Source organism: Piliocolobus tephrosceles, chromosome 8 (genome assembly GCF_002776525.5).
Source record: "Piliocolobus tephrosceles isolate RC106 chromosome 8, ASM277652v3, whole genome shotgun sequence".
Lineage (NCBI taxonomy): Eukaryota > Metazoa > Chordata > Mammalia > Primates > Cercopithecidae > Piliocolobus > Piliocolobus tephrosceles.
In genome coordinates, this window is record NC_045441.1 from 76,654,460 (window position 1) to 76,674,443 (window position 19,984).

Here is a 19,984-nt window from a genome sequence, read left to right on the forward strand (position 1 = left end):
TCAACTCTAAGAAATTGGAAGTAACAGTCCCTACACTGTACTAAGAAGAACTCTGCGGCTGAGTCTGGGCTCAAAAGGAGAGAATATTTTGGTTGGTTATTATTGTCTGCCATAGGTGTAAAAAAATAACACACCCCACTTTTGCCGTCCCTGAAGCACTCAAATTCAAGCACCACATATATCTAAATAAGATACAGACACAGCATATGTTGTGTGAGTCAACCTTGCTCCAGTGCAGAAAAAACAATATTTAAGAATTATTGGAGACCAAATCAAATATCCACACATTGAAAGAGGGCCCGTACTAATTTATTTATGCGTCCCATGTCTACAAATGGGCAGATTTCCTTCAGTGGGCTGCAACTGGCACATCATTGAATAACTATTCATACGCTCACATATTTTTGTTAGACGTGTGTGTCTAATCATTTCTGGAATGTGCAGGGTCTACAAGTCAGTCACTTACAGAAATCTAGAACTCAAGCAGGGTGGGACTATAATAATAATTACAATTTATTAAAAGTTAACCAGCTGCCTGACATTGTACTAAACAATTATTGCTCCTAGTTACAAAGGTGCTAACTGGGCCTCAGAAAATATTAAGTGGCAGGGAGGAATTCCAACTCTGGTGTGTCTGATTCTATACATTAGTCTGTATGGTTACGTATTCAGCCATATTATCTCAATAACTAATTCTTTTATGATTTTCCAGAAGGGAGCAACTCTGTGACCATACTGGTGGATATGTCTGACTATGTGCAAAAGTGCATTGGACACCTGTAACCCAGATAACATGATTAGGCTTCTCTGGCATTGCCTGGGATGGGCAGAAACATGCATGTCTCATTTTGGAGGCTTTTCTCCTGTCTCTTTGGTAATTTTTGATCCCAGTTTGGTCCTGATCTCTCACCTGTAATCTATTGCTAGAAAGACAACAAACGTTATTCTTGTCAGTTGTTGAAGGTACCCAAGAATATATCAACATGTACTCTACATAAGTACATGCTCACACTGAGATCCTAGCCACGAAGAGGCAAAACAAAAACAAAAACAAAACCACACTCGGGAATGAGGACAAGAAACAATAAGGGAAGGGAGAAAAGGAGAGAATGTGAAAGAGAGAGAAAGAAAAACAGGGAAGAAGAAAGAAAGAAGGGAAATTGAATGAATGGAATTACTAATGAAATTGTCAATTTCAGTGCTACACAGAGAGAAACTAACTGCAATGTTGTTTTTTCCTTCCAGATTATGTAACCACAGGACAGAAACCTATGGTTCTAAAATCATTTCCTGATACCCAGGTCTCCTTCCAATGAAGGGAAGAGCAAAATTCTTTGAAACTGTAAGCAGGAGATTAAAGAAAAGTGCCATAGAATGCCTATTTACCTTTCTTGATCTTTTGGGTTTAATTTTCTTCAAGACGGCCTTTAGAAATGAAAGCTGTCTGTAATTCCAAGGCTGTGATTCACGACAGGGAGAAAATTCTCCTACAGTGCCTCCTTCAGGCCAAACTGCCAGGAGCAATGAACCCTTAACAAAACAGCTTGGGACAATTTGTTTCAGAGAGTGAGTCTGTACCATAGGAAAATCATTGCAGGCAGTTAAAATGCAATAAAAAGAAAAAACAAAACAAAACAAAAACAAAAAGCTGGATATTTGGCCTGTCCACATAAATGTCTTAGAAACTCTGCCATATCTGGCTGGGCACAGTGACTCACGCCTGTAATCCCAGCACTTCGGGAGGCCAAGACAGGTGGATCACAGGAGTTTGAGACCAGCCTGCTCAGCGTAGTGAAACCCCCTGTCTACCAAAAAAATAGGAAAATTAGTTGGGCATAATGACATGCACCTGTAATCCCAGCTACTTGGGAGGCTGAGATGACAGACTCCCTTGAACCTGGGAGACAGAGGTTGCAGTGAGCCGAGATCGTGCCACTGCACTCCAGCCTAAGCAACAGAGTGAGACCCCATCTCAAACAAATAAAATAAAATAAATAAAAATAAATAAATTCCCCCAAAGAGTCCTGAATGTCAAGTAGTTAATCACCATTACCTAAATAAAGAAATTGACACTTGAGTTAAGAAACTGACCCAAGTTCACACAGATATTAAATAGAACAATCAAGATTAAAACTCAGCCAATGAATTGCAAAGTCCATCTGTTTTTCTTTGTGCCACACTGCAGTGCTAATTGGGGTAAACAGTTTTCAGCTTCTTTGTATTTTTGTATAGAATTAACCAGACGTTGCTTAGGAACAATTTGCTGTTGCCTGTGTTTTCCTTGATGGGTCATCCTGAGACCTTTTGTTGACCATCTGACTTCAGCAGTATTTGGAGTCCTGGGGTCCCTGAAGGACTGTAATGACATCAGGACTTCAGTGAATAATTCAGCACTTGAACACTGCCATCTTGAAAAGTATAAGCAGTCCTAGACCTCCAAATTTTGCTCTGTTCTGTCATTTCCTGATGCCCTGGAAGAAACATTTCTTTCTTTTTTTTAATGCAATTTTTAAAATCTTTAGCTTTTTATAAAATGAAAAAGTAAGGCTATCGTCCCCTTTTTTGCTCCAGAATAAATTATTCCATATGATTGGAGTGTTTTACATGAGAAGAGAGGGTTAATTAGTGTTATTTTTACGTATTTTTTTTTTTTTGGATCTAAAGGATCAGAATTGTATTTGGGGGTGGCATGGAAGAAAAGAGTAATGATAAAGGCAATTATCTGGTCTTAAACATCATGAAGATGCTCTGAAAATGATGAATACCCTGTAAATGTTAAACGGTTGTATCATAATTGTTACTCCTGTAAAAATAATAAGGTTGGAAAAAATATAATTATGATGATGATAATATTCATTGATTCCCCATGGTGCTTCCCCACTCTTTGAGACATTTCATGATTTCATCCCACTCAGTTCTTCCAACCTCATCCTCTGCTTCCCACACACAACAAATGTTCATCTACGTGCATCAATTTACTCTAACTGACAGTGGTGAAAACTCAGTGTATACTCTAGCTCTCACCCTTTGTCAGGGATACTCACTGTTAAATTCCCCCCCAAACCCCAGGGCCTTACTGTTACCCAAACTATTACCTAAACCCCACCCCTCTTCAGGCCACAGATCAAGTCCACCTGCCTTCCCTGGTCCATAGTGGCTTCTATTGGCCCTCAAATCCAATAGAACTTACCATCCCACCACCACCCAGGCTGTCAAGGACTTGTTGACTTGGTACAGTGCTTTTTGTGTGGGCATCAGTCAGATCCTTAGCGGAAATGGAGGACACACTCAATAGGGGTGACTGAAGAGAATCTAATCAAGGGCTATCTGTGGAAGTGTAGGTAGCTTAGAGGAAGCAAGCAAGGAATGATGAAGCACCCTGGGCGCAGGCAACTCAGTGGAAGCTGTGACTACCCCTGGGTCTGAGAAAGCAAGTTGAGGAAGCAGCTACTATAACCCGGGGAGAATAGGAGTTTAAGAGTGGCTGCTGACAGGAGGTGTGATTTTGGTAAAGGAATTCATCCACCAGCAAGTAGTGACCAAGCAGGGAGGGAGCCAGGAAGGGCCCCAATCTTCTGCTTATCTTCCCATGGACTGAACCCTCTAGGAAGCCAGGCGACAGGGAGTTAGTTGATACAGTCTGTGAAAGTCATTCTGCCAAGAACCAGAGCAGGATAGAGAGAGGATCCTTGTTTAGAGAATGGGCAGCTCATTTTGTATGTCTTGCTTCCTGAATCAAATTAATTGCAATCTATATTGGTTCCCACCATTTGTCAGTCAAATACTGACTTTCAGCTTCCACTACATCTGGAACAGGACATGGAGTGAATGTTTGCCTTTGTGCCTATCAGCAGGTGTCTAGGCTCCTGGATCTTGAGAAGGACCTCAGTACCTACCTTCTACATCTGAGGCTGCCTTACACACCCCAGCATGATGGCTCTGTTTTGTCCATTTTTTCCTGCTTAGTAAGCACTGAAAACTAATCCAGGCTGTCTTTAAGAAATACAAGGTGGCTATTTTATTTCCATAACTGGATTCAGCATATATTTACATAGTGGCTATCCAATATCATTGAGGCATACCTCTATCTGAGAAAACAGAAAAACAATTAGTAAAGAAGAAATTAAAGCTCACTTAAACCACTTAGTGTAGCTTTTTAAAAAAGAAAAACAACAACAACAACAACAACTGCTGGCCAGGCGCAGTGGCTCACGGCTGTAATCCCAGCACTTTGGGAGGCCAAAATGGGTGGATCATTTGAGGCCAGGAGTTCGAGACCAGCCTGGCCAACATGGTGAAACCCCACCTCTACTAAAAATACAAAAATTAGCCAGGCATGGTGGCGGGCACCTGTAGTCCCAGCTACTTGGGAGGCTGAGGCAGGAGAATCGCTTGAACCCAGGAGATGGAGATTGCAATAAGCAGAGATCATGCCATGGCACTCCAGCCTGGGCAACAGAGAGAGAGACTCTGTCTCAAAACAAAGAAACAAACAAACAAAAACAACAACAAGCCACTTTTGGGGGATGCTTTTGCATACATAGTTTTTCACTGATGGCAGATATGATCAAACATGAACAAAGCAACTTATCACTGAAATGAAGGTTTTGAAAATCTTTTCTGATCAACCAAATGGCTTGGTTAGATAGCATCTAATTTTTTTAAAAAACTGTGTAGTTTTTATCCTTATTTCTAATTAAAGGCAAATAAACCAAAACCTTGAGCTACTAAAAATGAATCTTAAAGTGACTTGGTAACAACACTCCTTCTTCTTCCCACATTTATCAGAGAACTACACAGGTAGTAATACTGAATAAAGTCCTTTTTTAAAATTTTTTCTTTACAGTCAAGGTCTCACTCTGTTGCCCAGGTTGGAATACAGTGGTCTAATCACAGGTCAATGCAACCTTGAACTCATGGGCTCAAGTGATTTTCCTGCCTCAGCCTCCAGAGGAGCTGGGACTACAGGCATGTGCCTCCACACCCAGCTAAGAAAATAAATTCTTGCATGTGAAAAAATAAATGAATGAAATTATTCTACCCTCTGTTCATTCATTCTGATGACCAATGACCCTCCCTGCTAGGAATCTCATTGCTAATCTATGTCCCGCTATAAAATTCATCTCCTCCTTCTCTTTCCCCCATTGAAGATGGAAAGAGCTGAGAAATCAGCTCTGTACGTGATAAATTTCCAGGTGACTAAATTTTTCCATAGTAAAATAGATCATTGCATCTATGTTACTGCTTACACAAATACGAAGATTCAAAAATTAATTGGTTGGCATGTTTACTAATCCTCCACTCAGTGGAGAATTTCTATCCCTACTCCCTATCTCAAAAAAGCCCAAGAAGGTCAGGGACCTGGTTTGTCTTGTTCCCCCATGGATTCCCAGCTGTCATCAAAGTCCTGACACAGTACAAGCTCACCCAACAGTTCCCAAAGTGAATAGAAATCTACAATGTATCACCTGCAGCTACAGCTTCACTCTAAGGATATACTACTCCACTGGTGGGAGTCTATCTGTACAATATAATGATTACGACAAAAACAAGGACATGAGTAGTAATAAAATGCTACTGAGTGTCATGGTCTGCTCGACCTTTAATCTGTTAATTAACTTAACCTTCAAAACAATCCTACAAAAGTCCTATGAAGTAGGCACCATGACTATTCTCATTTTACAAATGAGAAAACCCAGGCATGGAGCAGGTGTGTCATTTTCCATATTTTATGAGTCAGATAAAGTGGGGACCCAGACAGACAGCATCAGAGCCAAACCTCTGAATGTCTAACTGTAATGCATCTACTTTATCTGCCTAAAGAAAGTAACAGGAATTCCTTCCAGTTACTAGCTGCGGTGTTTGTGTTTCAAAGAAAATGAGTGAGTAGTTGAATCCATTTGTAAAAGTTTTGAAAGTGTACCAACTTAGAATTTTGTAAGTTCTTCACAATCAGATAAGTAATAAAAACATAAGGCTCAGCTGTCTTTTCCAACATTGATAACCCACTGCAAATGGTTTGTTACTTTTCTTATCCCTACAATCATCGTTCGACTACTGTGTTTTTATCAGAACCCACTGGGTTTAGAATGGAAGGATGAAGTAGAGACATAACACTCGGTGATTAAAAAATAGAACACAAGTGTGTCTAGTTCCTAAGAAGCAGAGAAAACTAGATAGGTGGTCTTTCCCTCATATCTAAGATTCTTCCTCTCATGTAAGTTTCAGAAGAGAGATAGTTTTTTCTTCAAGATAGTAGATCCTATTTACAGAAAGTTTTCTAAGAAAGTAACAAAGGCATGAGGAGGATATAATTTCCTCTGTTGCTTTGCCCAGGGTTTAGTGGACAGTGAGAATGAAGGAAAATGAAAAACCCCAGGAAGACAGATATGGTGAGAGGCAGAGGAGAATGATTCAGTACAATTTCTTTATTATTATTAAAACACCCTGTTCTTATAGCAAGAGTCTTCACTGTACTTGTGTTTTGGTCACACTCACCCTTTACTTTCTTTTGAAAACATTATTTATTTAGAGACACAAACCCTGAATCTCTTTTTCTTTGTAACTGTTGATAAAAGCAATGAAATGTGTAGAGTTCTTCAGTGTCATTGCTGAAAAGTCAAAGTTGGGTTAGGAAAAAGAGTCTTATTGGTAAGTAAACAACTCACAAAGATGAAAGGAGACAGAAGAGCTTTATTTAAGTTCTCTAAATAGAAGTTCAAAGTTAAGGAAAAATCACTTTAATTCCACCAACAAAAAAATTACAAACAAGTAGCCATGTATTCTACACTAGATGAACATGAGTGTTTAAGCACAAGCAAGGTGAATAAGAAAAGTTTTCATTTCCCTTGGCGAGGAACATCTTCTCCTTTGTCCTCAGCATCAGTTTTACCTGCCCCAAGTCAGTGCATCACAAGCTTTTCTGTTAGAATACTCCTTAAGATGCAGGGCAGCAAGAAATCCTCCAATTGTTCCAGGGCGTGATCTTGTTTTACTTTTTAAATTACTACTATTTTAAGATTGCAATAGTTTGGGGGGTCCAGGTGGTTTTTGGTTACACGGATAAATTCTTTAGTGGTGAATTTTGAGATTTTAGTGCACCCATCACTGGAGCAGTGTCCCAATATGTAGTCTTTTATCCCTCACCCCACTCTCAGGCTTCCCCTTGCAAGTCCCCATAGTCCATTATATCACTCTCTATGTCTTTGCATCCTCATCGCTTAGCTCACACTTATAAGGGAGAACATACGGTATTTCAATTTCCATTCCTGAGTTACTTCACTTAGAATAATGGCCTCCAGCTCCATCCAAGTTGCTGCAAAAGACATCATTTCATTCTGTTCTAGGATGTGTTCTAATACCAGTTGCTGCAAGCAAACTAGTTTTTGAAGGATCAAGCTTTATATGAATAATTCATACAAATCCAGCATTCTACTCCATGATATAGATCTTGTCTTAGTACAAAATATCTCTACCAAAATATCTGAGTAAAACTGATACTTAAAAGAGATTACTGTATCCACCTATGACTTTTCCTACACAGCCCTGGGAGTAAGACAATCCCACTTGAGAAGCACAGTCTCAACTGGGATTAACCAGTTAGGTGATTGCCAGTTACATTTAATGATAGCCTATTGGAATATCTGACATCATCTCTATTCAATGCTCCAGCATCCAAAGTTAAATATGACAGAGAACCACACACATAAAAGAAACCTGCTCACAACTGACAGATTTGTTTGCAATTTACTTCTGCTCTAACCTCTAAAAAATGATGCTAAGAGGCAATGAGCTTATCTAAAAGTGATTTGCAATAACAAAAAAAAAGTGAAGCAAAATTGACCTCATAAACCACAAAGCCCAGAGCTTAATCGCCTACATTTCTCTTTCTGCAATCCACTAACTAGCTACCCTGACTAACACACTTATCTTCCCACGTGTCTCAAACTTTTACCATTTTCAAAAAGTCTCTCTATTTACTTTTTGTAGCCCACTGTCACTAGCACAGTGCTCCTTATCTCTTAGCTACAATGCTACGAAATGTCAGTCTGCTACATAAAAAGACCAAAGTAATCAACTAAGTCCCCTCACACACTTTCTTTCCCCCATTTTCCTATGCTTCCTTTTCACATGCACTGGAGCCATTTAGTGTGCAATATTTTTCTCAAGGAGTCTGAGAAAGTATTAATACTAACAAAGAAACCATACCAAAATGACACACTATCTAGAAAAAACCTTAAAAATACCCTAACAAGAGCAGGAAATCCCTCTACTTTACATAACCCCTTCACTCTTTATCTTCAGGCTTAAAAGAAAAATCACACTTCATATCAGAAACACAACTTTGAAAGACAAGCATTAAAAATGAGTCTGCACCTGTACTCTTGCCCCGTCACTTTATATTGCAATTAGCTGTGTGTATGTCTGGATCCTCTGCTAAATGGTGAGAACCTGGAGGGCGGGAGTCACATGGGACTCATCTTTGCATCTCCAGTCTCTGGCTCAATGATGTCCGTTCAAATGTCCATTCTTGACTATTAACTGGACTGATGTTTCTTTCTCATTTCTAATTTGACTCCAAGATCTCCTTGTTTTGACTATGCTCATATGCTTTCATCACTGAAATAAACTCGAGTAGCTTGGTTTGGGGGGCAGGAGTTTGCAAAACTAGCGACAGTAATTACTGCTAAGGGATAATGGGGGAAGACACCAAGTTTAAGAGGCCAATTGCAAAGCCTACTATATGGCCATTAGAATGAGAATGTAAACATATTACTGATAAGGCACAGAATTAGATTGGTTGGAAGAAAACCTGGGTCCCATTTCAGATGAGATAAGATATGAGAAGTTTTACAAAAATATTTCAGGTACTTAGAGCACTATACATATTAGTTATTACTGTTATATCAGTGTATTCTGAATACATCCTTGTCTTTGAAAATTCCTCAACTTTACTTCTTGCTTATTTCCCCATACCATGATATTCTAGGATTAACGACAGTGTTTGTAAAGTGTTTGGAAATCCCTGAAGTGTTATAATCAACCCAAGTACCATTTTATTTATGCAAACTGTGTCTACGCAGCGAGTCCACTTAAATACCTAGGATTGGGAACTGCTGTCTCATAAGGCTTAATAAATAATTCCCTCTGGCTCTAAAAGCAAGTACTTTTTCAATGACAATGGGAGGGAAAGCAAAGGAATTGCTCTATGGCATCTGTTGTGTAACGTTCTTCTAATGGCACATCTCGATAAATGCATGAGAGTCCTTGGAGAGTTACAGCACACAGTAAAGAGAGAGTGGTAAAAATCCCAGTATTTCTGAAAAGGAAAGCAAGACAAATTAAAGTTAGCAAGTCCCCACAGTTTACATCAATAAAAATCAACAATGCTGCAACTAACCTCTACTTTACACATAATGGCAGCTTCCTAGGGTCTCTATTGGTGAGGCAAAAATTAAACGCAATATTGAAATGGGAGCAGTGAGGCGGTGGTATACAAGGAAAGGGGAGGGGAAATAACACTCTACAATTCAGAACCCAGGAGATAAGATAAAATATGCATGTGCGAACTGCCTGGACCAATCTAAACCAAAATAGCAATTTAAAACACGTTATATGCTTGATGTGATGCATATATTCAGATATTTAATGGAAGTGAAGGATAAATGCAGCTCACTCAAGTTAGGTGGCTTTAAAAAGTAACACAGCTAATAAGTAGCAGAATAAGATTACACCTAAGCCACAGACCTCCAAGCGCACTGAACTTTGCACCCTGTGCCTGATACCTTTCATGTGTTAGAGATAGACTTTGACTTCTAAAACCAAGAACCAAGGATGTTCAGTGGGAAGGACTGGTATACATAGGTAGCAAAGTCTGAAAGTCTGCAAGTGAGAACTTGACTCTGCCAATGGCTTTCTGTAGGACCCAAGACAGGGTTTTTAAAACTCTTTCCTGCCTAATAGTCACTTCACGATATTTAAAAGTAAATGAAATAATCTACACAAAACGCTTTAATAATCCGGTAAAAATACTATATGAGCAATCCCAAATGCCATCATTTAACTCACCTAAATTAATGAGAAGAAAGGAAAGCTACTCCCTTTATATACTTAATTCAACTTGCCCTTAAATGGAGGAATTCCCCAAGACACTCCTTAATGCCACATATTTGATGGAAATATTAACTCTCAAACTCGTATTTTATAACTTTTTGCCTCATTGCATTTGAATAGGCTTTAAAGGCATTCTCAAAACCAACTGTTTTATTAGAATTTTGCATACTTCTAGAGCAGTCTGGAAGCACTCGATAGTGAAAACTATAGGAAGGGAATCGATTATTTACCTCCAGGTCATCATTGGGGATAGCTCTTCTCCACTTTGTGTTCCATCTGATGTGTTCATAGGCATTGACTACAACTTCAATTGCTTTAGGACAAGAATGGCAGGCCTGTATCACCTGCAGAGGAAGCACAGAGTTTCATTAGTTTGATGCACATACATTGTTCATTCATTTTGCTCACAGAGACATCAAGAGTTCACAGACCAGTGGGCATGGTAGCATGTGCCTGTAATCCCAGCTACTTGGGAGACTGAGGCAGGAGGATTGCTTGAGCCCCAGAGTTCAAAGCTATCTTGGGCATCATAGCAAGACCCTATCTGTAAGAATAAAAAATAAAAATAAAAAAAAACCAGAACCCACAGACCAATTAAGCTCCCTGTATTGCTAAAATGATTTTAAGAAGTCTCATGCCTTTAAGTATTCCAGTACACTGCCACCATGGCACATAGGCAGATTAATAAAATCAGATCTATTTCTTTCACCTTCCACGAGCAAGTGAAAAAGAGTCACTAACAAAGAAGATGAGAACCGAAGAATTACTTTGCCTTTGTACATAATTGAAGCAATTTTGAGACATACTGGACACAGAATACGTTTCCAGCTGCCTGGGAAACTCTTCCAGCTCTACAGAACACTTTATCAAAAAATTCTGTGTTAGTCAATCAACTTAGATTCGCTGGTGACCACGAGGTAAAGTAAACTACAGAGTAACATGCAAATTGAGCCTCGTTATCTTCCCAGTTCAATACCTGCAGAGGGCTGGTGTCATGTACTAAACCACACTTATTGGTGTTTTACCTTTCATCAACAAATAAAAGATAACATGAAATTCAGTTAGCTCTTAGCACACTCTGCTTAACAGTTTATTGACCAACCAAAAATACTCGAAAGCTGAGTCAAAGTGGCCAGAATTTCCTTCAAGAGACAGAAAGATTTAGTTTTAACACTTAGATCAAACTAGATGGATGTTTATACACTTAACCAACTTTTGGTGTGGCCAGTAAAAGGCACTCCTGAGTCCCAGTTTAATCATCTTTCTTTCCATTGCCACCAGACAAGCAGCTCCAGCCACAGACCTGCTCTTCTAAATTTTCTCATCATGAGTTTCATATCAGTCCCATTTTTCCCTTGAAACTTTGGAAAACATAAATCAACTTCTCCAAGGGGTCCTCCTAAAGCCCCTTTCACTTGGTATTAGGTGAGGAGGAAGCCCATCCTTCACCATTAGAAGAGAGGTATGCCTCTGCACTTAAGCAACTTTCTCCAAAGACATTTCTTCCTAATTTCCTAGACCATCTCAACCTCAACTTATTATTGTTGAGCAAAAGATCATAAAACCGACTTTCCCTCCATAGGGAAATGTGATGCTTGACAACCTTCTTCATAGGTGGTCTAGCATTGCCTTTTTCAGTGTAGGGTGGTAAAGACCTAATGTCTTGGGATCACAGATAAAACAGAGACAGAAAGGCTATGATCTTAATACTCAATTAAGTAAGAGTGTGTGCATGTGTGTGTGTGAGTGAGTGTGTCTGTGTGTGTTGACAGTAAAGAGGCCAACCTGGATGGAGTCAGGGAAGGGCTAAAGGTCAGAGCTGGTAAGATGAAGCTAGCTGGTAGCACACCTGGAAACCAGTCTGAAGAACTTGGGATTGACTTGACAGAGAACAAGAGGCTATTATACACTCTTAACAAGAAGAGGTGATATTCAACCTATCCATTCCATTAGGAAGCCTTTATTGAGCACAGATTTAGTACTATGACAGTAATTCTGGGACATTTATGACCTGTTTTTTGTCTTTAAGGAGTTTACAACCTAGTTGAAGAGAAAAGACACAAATAATTTCAAAGAGTTAGAGAGCAATATACGTCAGTAAGTAATAAAAGACTAACTTAAAGATCATCAAGTGCTCCTTGAGCACCATCAGCAACACACAGAGGAGAAGACCAGTGCATCAAGGGCAGAGAGTGGAGGGGAGGCTGATGGGAAATACACTAACCGGCTCCTAGGCTGGCGTCAGCGCTAGTGTTGGGAAGGAAGGGTGGCTGAAGCTGGGAGAAGGAACAAGTCTAGGGCTTAATACTAATCAGATAGGAGGAGGAAAGAATACAACTTGGAAGCCAGAGATAGAGGACAAACAGAGTTGCCACTGATTGACAGAAATGAGGAACATACTAATCTGGGATGGAGAGATAATGACGAGTAGGATAGTTCTTTTTTTTTTTTTTTTTTTTTTTTGAGACAGAATTTTACTCTTTTAGCCCAGGGTGGAGTGCAATGGCACAATCTTGGCTCACTGCAACCTCCGCCTCCTGGGTTCAAGCAATTCTCCTTCCTTACCTCCCAAGTAGCTGGAATTACAGATCATGCCACCACTCCCGACTAATTTTTGCATTTTTAGCAGAGACAAGGTTTCACCATGTTAGTCAGGCTGGTGTTGAACTCCTGACCTCCAGTAATCTGCCCGCCTAGGCATCCCAAAGTGCTGGGATTACAGGTGTGAGCCACCGCACCCAGCCATTCATATCAGCCAAAAATGTACACAATAGAGGCTCCCATGGGAAGGCTAATATATAGTTATTATGTGTCATCAAAGTATGTGCTGGCTAAAGCCATGAAGTTCAGCGACACTCTAAATGGGTATAAACGGAAAAGATAGAGGATCATTACCTACAGCTTCAGAAATCCTAGTAGGCATGAGAGAGGAAGAAAGGAAGATAATAGCTACCATTTTTTGAGGACTTACTGTGTGCAAGGGACTGTGCTAAATCTTCACATACATTAACTTGCTTAGCCGTTGAACAATCCTATGAGATTGGTCCTATAATCATCCCCATTTCAGAGCTTGAAGGCCAAAGGCTGAGAAAATTTAACCTCTGGGTCTTTTAGCTAGGAAATGGTAGAGTCAGGATTTAAACTCAAGTCTGCATGACTCCAAAGTCAAAAGAAAACCAGATACGTCAGAGTAAAAGACACCAAATGAAGAAAGCATTCAAAGTGAGGTTATCACAGGGGTCGTGAAAATCAAGAGATGAAGACAGATTAAATACTAGCAGATTGAATTAGAAGGTCAAGTCACTGGGAGTTGAGTGGACTGAAACAGGTAAGGAACAGATTGTGGGGGATAAATAAAGGATAAACGAAAAGTTGTAGCTTGGGATGGCCTGTCCTCATCTTTAAGACCCTTGGTGTCATAGCATGCAGAGTGTTAGAGGCCCAATAAATAATTTTCCCTTCTTAGTGTAGGACCCATTAAAAAATGAAATGAAGATGACAGAGATCAGAATATCATCTTTATTACTGATAAAATAGATTACATATTTTTAGTTAGGGGCCATACACAGATTCTAACACTCTACCCCTAAACTGAATTTATACCCCCAAATTGCAGGCCTGTGCCTGCCAGACAGTTTATTATTGGAAGCTTGCCACATGAATGAACAAAGAATTCAAGGATCCTCTAGACCCAAGGTTAAGCAAGCTAACTCAATTCTGCCTCCCAACTCATCAATCTGTTAAGTGAAGTGAGAAGGTTGGGGACAGAGATTAGTGAGGGTTTTATTTGAGTAGCATTTTCCTCATGAAAACATGAGACAAAGGAAACATGAGACAGCAGACTGGTGCGGACCCCAAAGGGAGAACCACAGCCTCCTTTTGGCCTTCCCAGTCCAGAAAACGGAAGATGCTCAGTAAGCTTCACCTTCATGAGTCTCTGGCATCTCTATTCTCCCTTCATAGAGGAACAATTAGACAAAAAAGCTATTTCTACTGTGGTGACTACTGGAGAGAGATTTAGATACCTCATCTCACCATCCAACCCCAAAATCATGGATTAATACACAATCTATTAAAAAAGAGATTCAAGGTAAGTCTCCCTGCCTCTCTTCTCATCCAAACATCATCTGTAACTCACTTCAGCAGAAACATTCTCAAGCCACTTGCACTCTTATATATTGATATATATGTGTTCAGAAGGGTACTTAATGAACAAAGAGAACTGCCTAGCTTCATACACAGCATTGTTCAACAGCAGAAATCATCCTCACCTCCCCCAAACCCTCATGTTACCTTTCCTCCTGTAGAAAAATGTCTTTCTTGCCCTACAAGAAAACCCAATCTTGGCTCCCTGGGGTGTCACTTTCTTCTGAATTATGCTGGGAGAAAAAAAATAATCAAATGTCCTTTTGTACCCTGGAAAGCAATTGCAGACCCTATAATTCTTTTTCCCCCCGCTTATGTAACTTACACATTGGCTTTCAGTGAAATACACCCTCTACAAATTTGCTTTGTATTTGGAAGAAAGCATCTTCAGCTCTGACCTTGTTCCTTGTAAATAAAGAAACTGAATTCCCTATCCACACAAGAACGAATCACTTTATCTTCTGGATAAATGAGTCAGTCACTTACTTGTCATAAAGATGACTTTCTCTTTGGAAAGTCAGACTATGGAGTAGTTGTTCTAAATCACTTTGAAGCATCTGCATAGTAAATTGAATAGTTTTTCTTTGCTTTTCCTTTGGAAGGGGTCCAGCTCTCCTACACAGTCTGTTGAGTAGCAACAAAAATGTTTGTTTGTAATACCAGCCATCTACCAGTAGCCAACTCTTATCTTAATCTCTTTAGCATACAGTCAAACTAAAGGAACTCAAAGGAACAAAATAACTGAATAAGAAAATGCTAACCATGGACAAAGTTGGTTGGAACACACAATCGTATGCCTACTTTACAGGCTGGTGGAGCCATCAAGAAAAGCCAGCAGGGGAGATGCCTATGCTGACCAAGAGCACATGTTGAGAGGAGGAGAAAAGGAAACACCAGGGTTGAATGCCACTACTGGAGTCCACAGCAAGTTTCAGAATACAACTCAACATTTAGTCTCTGGGCAGGGGCTCACACACATACTGTCTCTCCTCGTTGGGAAGATCGCTATAGGAAACCAGGCCCAGGAGCACCAATTCTCCTGCTCAACACATGTGTAAGAATAATAATAGTTATAGCCATCATTTGTTTAATGGTTACCATGCCCATGGCACCGTGCTAACCACTTCTCAAATACTATCTCATTTAATTCTCAAAACAACCTTACAAGAAGGATATTGCTAATCATGGATAAAATGATAGAGTATGTTTCTCTGGCACCTTCATGCCCTGTGTCCCTGTCCATCCTTTTCCCTGGAAGGAAAGTAGTCTCTGAACGACAATATGTGGAAAATTATGCTTTGTGAAGTGAGCTGTATTACAGAGGTAGATGTTTTTGTCTTTTAGAGGTAACATCATGAAGTATGATCAGCCCTTAGCAAGATGTAAGTAAGAAAAAAAGATGGTAGTAAACAAAGACAGAGATGTTTATAGATGCAGGATAGGACTGAAGGGAGGAACTGGGAAAGAGACTCTGCAAGGACTGAAAGAAGTCCAAGAGAAAGAGGAAAGAAATGTTTGGCATCATCCTCTGGGCTTTGAGCATATTTGTGATGTGCTATGAGTAGGAATAACTTCCTTCTGGGGAAGGACTGAGCCTGCATATTATTGCCAAGGCATAAATTCAGGGTATACTCATTCAACAGGGGAAGAAACTGAGGCCCAGAAACTTTCAGCAGTTTATTTAGTCCCACTCTTAGGTAAGTGACAGAAACCAAGTTTGACCCCAAAGTCTGTGCTTCTCACCACCCTCACTATTTCCGCTGTGAGTCTAAGCTACCCTCATCTCTCGTCTAAATTATTGCAACTTTGCTGGCCCCCACTCAGAGTTATTCTCTTAAAGGCAGTCAAAAGGATCATTTTAGAATATAAATCAGATTTTTACTTTTCCCAACTCAAAATCTTTCAGTGACTTCCTCTCCCATGCAGAGTAAAACACCAAGAATATTCCCACGGCTTACAAGGCCACAGATATGGTCTGCAGACAACCCACATATACACCTCTTGGATTTATCTTCCCCTTGCACACTCCACTTCAGCCACTGTGGCTTCCTTGCTCTCCCTCAAACATGCTTAGCCCTCTCCTACCTCAGGACCCTCGCACCTGCTTTTCCTTAGGCCTGGAATGCTCTCCCCACCTCCCCATCAGGTGTTTGTATGGCTTGTTCCTCCACATCCTTATTTTTTCTAATCAACTTGAAGTAGCACACATAATCTGGCATTCTCTCTCTTTTTTTTAACCCTAATTTTTCTCCATAGTACCTAACATATCAGCGTATATTTATTTGGTTTTGTTTTGTTTGTTTTCTGTCTCCCACTAGAAAGTATCTTTCAGGAAGGCCTTTGGTTCATTGCTCTGCCTCCAGCAAATAAAACAGTGCTCGACACTTCGGAGATGTCTAGTAAATATTTGTTAAATAAACAAATGAGTGAATTTGACACTTACTCTGTGTGACTTGATGAAAATATTTTAAGACTATTAGCTTTAGCTTAATTGCCTTTTAAATGTGAATATGCCAGTGCCTACCTCAGAGTCAATTATAAAAATAAAACGAAATAGTCTGTATAAAACCTATTTAGAGCTCAACACAGGACAGTTATTGTAACATTCTTCTTACTCTATTCCTCGTCTTAATCATTTGTAGTTCTCTAAGAAAGTTTTGTAAAAATTCATGACATTCTGGGTTTTACATACAATTTTAAAAAAAGAATTAGTTAATCTTCCATTAACATCCTGATAACCAAGAGAAAATTCCTTACTGAGATCACAGGAATTGCTGAACCCATTAAATCTTCATTTGAAAGTTCTCTGGTTTGTCCGTCTGGAATTTGCCCTGACTGAATGAACTACCCTTAAATTCTCTAGTAGAACTTTTCTTCTAACTAAGCCTCACACTGCAGGACTTCAGATGAGTCCCTGACATTTTACCCAGGTAAGAGGTAGAACTTAAGCTGTGAATTCAGAAAAACATCTGTTAATTTGCTTTCTGTGGCCTAATTAGTCAGCTGTCGTATACTTCAAACTCTTCTTCTTGTTAGTTAAATTTTTAGAGTAAGGGAGAATCCTAAGTATAGTACTATGTGATTTATTTTCAGATAAAATGCATTTTGGCCTCCAAATTACCAGCAAGAAAACTATGCAGAATTCACACTCTTCCAAATTTCTGTAGCACTCATTATTCTTCTACCTTATCATTTATCACAGCCTATTAAAATTACCCCTTTATTTATTTGTCTCATCTGCTAGATTCTAAGCTTCTTGAGGATAGGGCCCCTGTCTTAGTCATATCAATACTGTTAGCAACTGGTCCCTACGAGTCTGTTTGAGATTACAACTGTTATTAAGAAAAACTGTGCAGTGTGATATCATAAGAATAGATGCTGAAACCAAAGTATCTAAGGTTGAATCCTGGCACTGGCACTGTGGAAGCTCAGGTAATTTACTTAACTGTGCCTCAGTTTCCTCCTCTGTAGAATAGGGGCAATAATAATATATACCTTGTATGATTATTTTAAGAATTAAGAGATACAAAATGCTTATAAGAGTGTGCTTATTTATTATATATAATAAATATAATTTTTAGAACTTAATAAATGTTAGCTATCATTAAACTTGAAAATCGGGTGGCCCTTTCATGGCTACAAGCTAATTTCAAAGCAGACTGAGTCATCTTTAGATCAGTCATTCTGTTTAAAAGATGGCAAATGTATGCCTGTCTAACACTATTCACCTTTCTGGCAGACTTACCTCAGTCACCCAGGAAGCCACCAGTGCATTGGTGTTCACACAAGGTATAAAAAATTATTTGCTACTCTTGTTCTCATTCTAGCTGTCACACCCAATTTCAAGCAAACCTAGGCTAGGATGAGATGAGGAGACAGCTAGGATTAGGTATGTAATGGAAGGTCAAAGAGGATCAGAGGTAGTTAGCCCCAGGACTCAAGCCTCAAACAAGCTTCAGTTACTTGGAGATTTCAGACAGGGCCGCTATTTGAATCTCCCTCAACCTCCTGACCACTGGGCAGAGCCTCACCTTGTGGAACTGTGGAGGGTATATTCGGGCCGCACCATGGTTCAACAGGAGCTGGTAACAGATTTCAGGCTGGGCAGCAGGGCGCACGGAGGTGACCTTCAGCACGTACTGGATGGCAGCACAGCCGTTGATATCCATGAGATTGGCTTCGGCGCCAGCTTCCAGCATCATGTGCATGAGCACGTGGTCACAGTTCCAGGCTGCTTTGTGGAGGGGAGATTTAAAGTCGTCATCCCGGGCATTGACTTCGGCTTTGTAGTCAAGCAGCATGCGGCAGACGAGGTGGTGCTCTGTGCTGTACTCCTGCTCCTTAAAGCGGAGGGCCCAGTAGGCGGCGATGGCCAGGGGGGTCTCCATGTGGGCATTCACACTGTCCACTATGGCCCCGTGTTCCACGTAAAAGGCCACCAGCTCTGAAAGGCCGAAGTGGGCAGCCGTGTGCAAGGGTGTCTCCTCATCTTGGTTGTTGGTCTTCATGTTCACATTCGCCCCTACAAAGGGAAATTGAGGAAGACAATTATTTAAATGTGTTTTGTCATTATTCCTAAGGTTCATTAAATAAGACTTTTCTCACTGTTTCTCTTTTAACTTCTGCCATATATTATCCCCAGCCCTCAACCCCTTTGTCCCCAGGCTCCCTTCCTGGGCCTGGTGGAAGCCATTCCCTTGAAGCAACATTGCCATCTCCTGGACAACCAGCAAAGGTACCCATGGGAGGAGAAGGAAGGATTTGTGCCAGAATGCTGGAGCCTTGCTGAATTTCGCTTCTTACTCCCAGGTGGATTTGGAAATACCAAGAGATTTCTATAACTAAGTCGTTTTTATCAATATAACAATGATATTTGCTAATATCATTAAATGCAAATGTTATATCACAAACTTTGACTCTTTAAAAATCAACTGTTTTGAATATTCCACAAAATAATACTTTCCTTCTCTTTCGTAGCAGATGAACCTAAAAGTCTGATGCAAGTAAACTTCAGTGGTATGGAAATTTCCTATCCCTTTGACTGAAATTACAGTATTAGGGCTGCCCAAGACTGTGAGGCTTTCTTGGAACACAGCACCACCACCACCAAATATGCACGTGCGTGCACACACACACATACACACACACACACACCACTTTAGTCACCAAACCAGGCTAAAGGTTATATTTTTCATCAAAAGGTGTAGAAGCTGGTATAGTAGAAATACTCACTAAAAGACAGAGAGAATGATTCAGAGACTGTAAAATGTTTGATTTATGGTTGACAAAGGATGTTAGAAACAGGAATTTTTTGTGCTTGGAAAGCTCCTTAGAATTACTTAATCCAACCCACTTATTTAACAGACTAGAAAACTTCAGTGAATTTTGTTTTTCTAATTCTAAATGTTAAGTGTGAGAGTGGTCAACTCAAGAAGCTGAAATTTTCCTTCTCTGCCTAATGTAATGAGGTGAACCAAATGACCCCTAGGGGGCCAACTCTAATTAATCAACTCTACTGGAATTTTTTATAGCTACTTCAAGTCTTAGAGACATTATTATTTTTATTATTACTATTACTATGCTAGTAACTAGTATTTATTAAACTCTTAACCATGTGCAACATTCTGGGCTAAATGCTTTTCATATACCGCTTCATTGAATCTTCCAAGTAATCCTTTGCAGTAGGTGCAGTTTTTATCCTAATTTTACAAATGAAGAAATTTGT

General features: G+C 39.9%; 1 protein-coding gene across 1 annotated transcript in view; it reads right to left on the bottom strand.

Moving 5' to 3' along the window:
• Positions 1 to 6,673: 6,673 nt before the first annotated feature.
• Positions 6,674 to 19,984, bottom strand: part of ASB4 (ankyrin repeat and SOCS box containing 4) — a 56,766-nt gene continuing 43,455 nt past the window's right edge. Inside the window, exons 3-5 of the mRNA XM_023226678.3 lie at positions 18,291 to 18,781; positions 10,344 to 10,457; positions 6,674 to 9,319 (exon numbers count right to left, since the gene is read on the bottom strand). Coding sequence (XP_023082446.1) covers positions 9,131 to 9,319; positions 10,344 to 10,457; positions 18,291 to 18,781 — 794 coding nt within the window. The 3' untranslated portion in view covers positions 6,674 to 9,130. The remainder of the gene's footprint in view (positions 9,320 to 10,343; positions 10,458 to 18,290; positions 18,782 to 19,984) is intronic.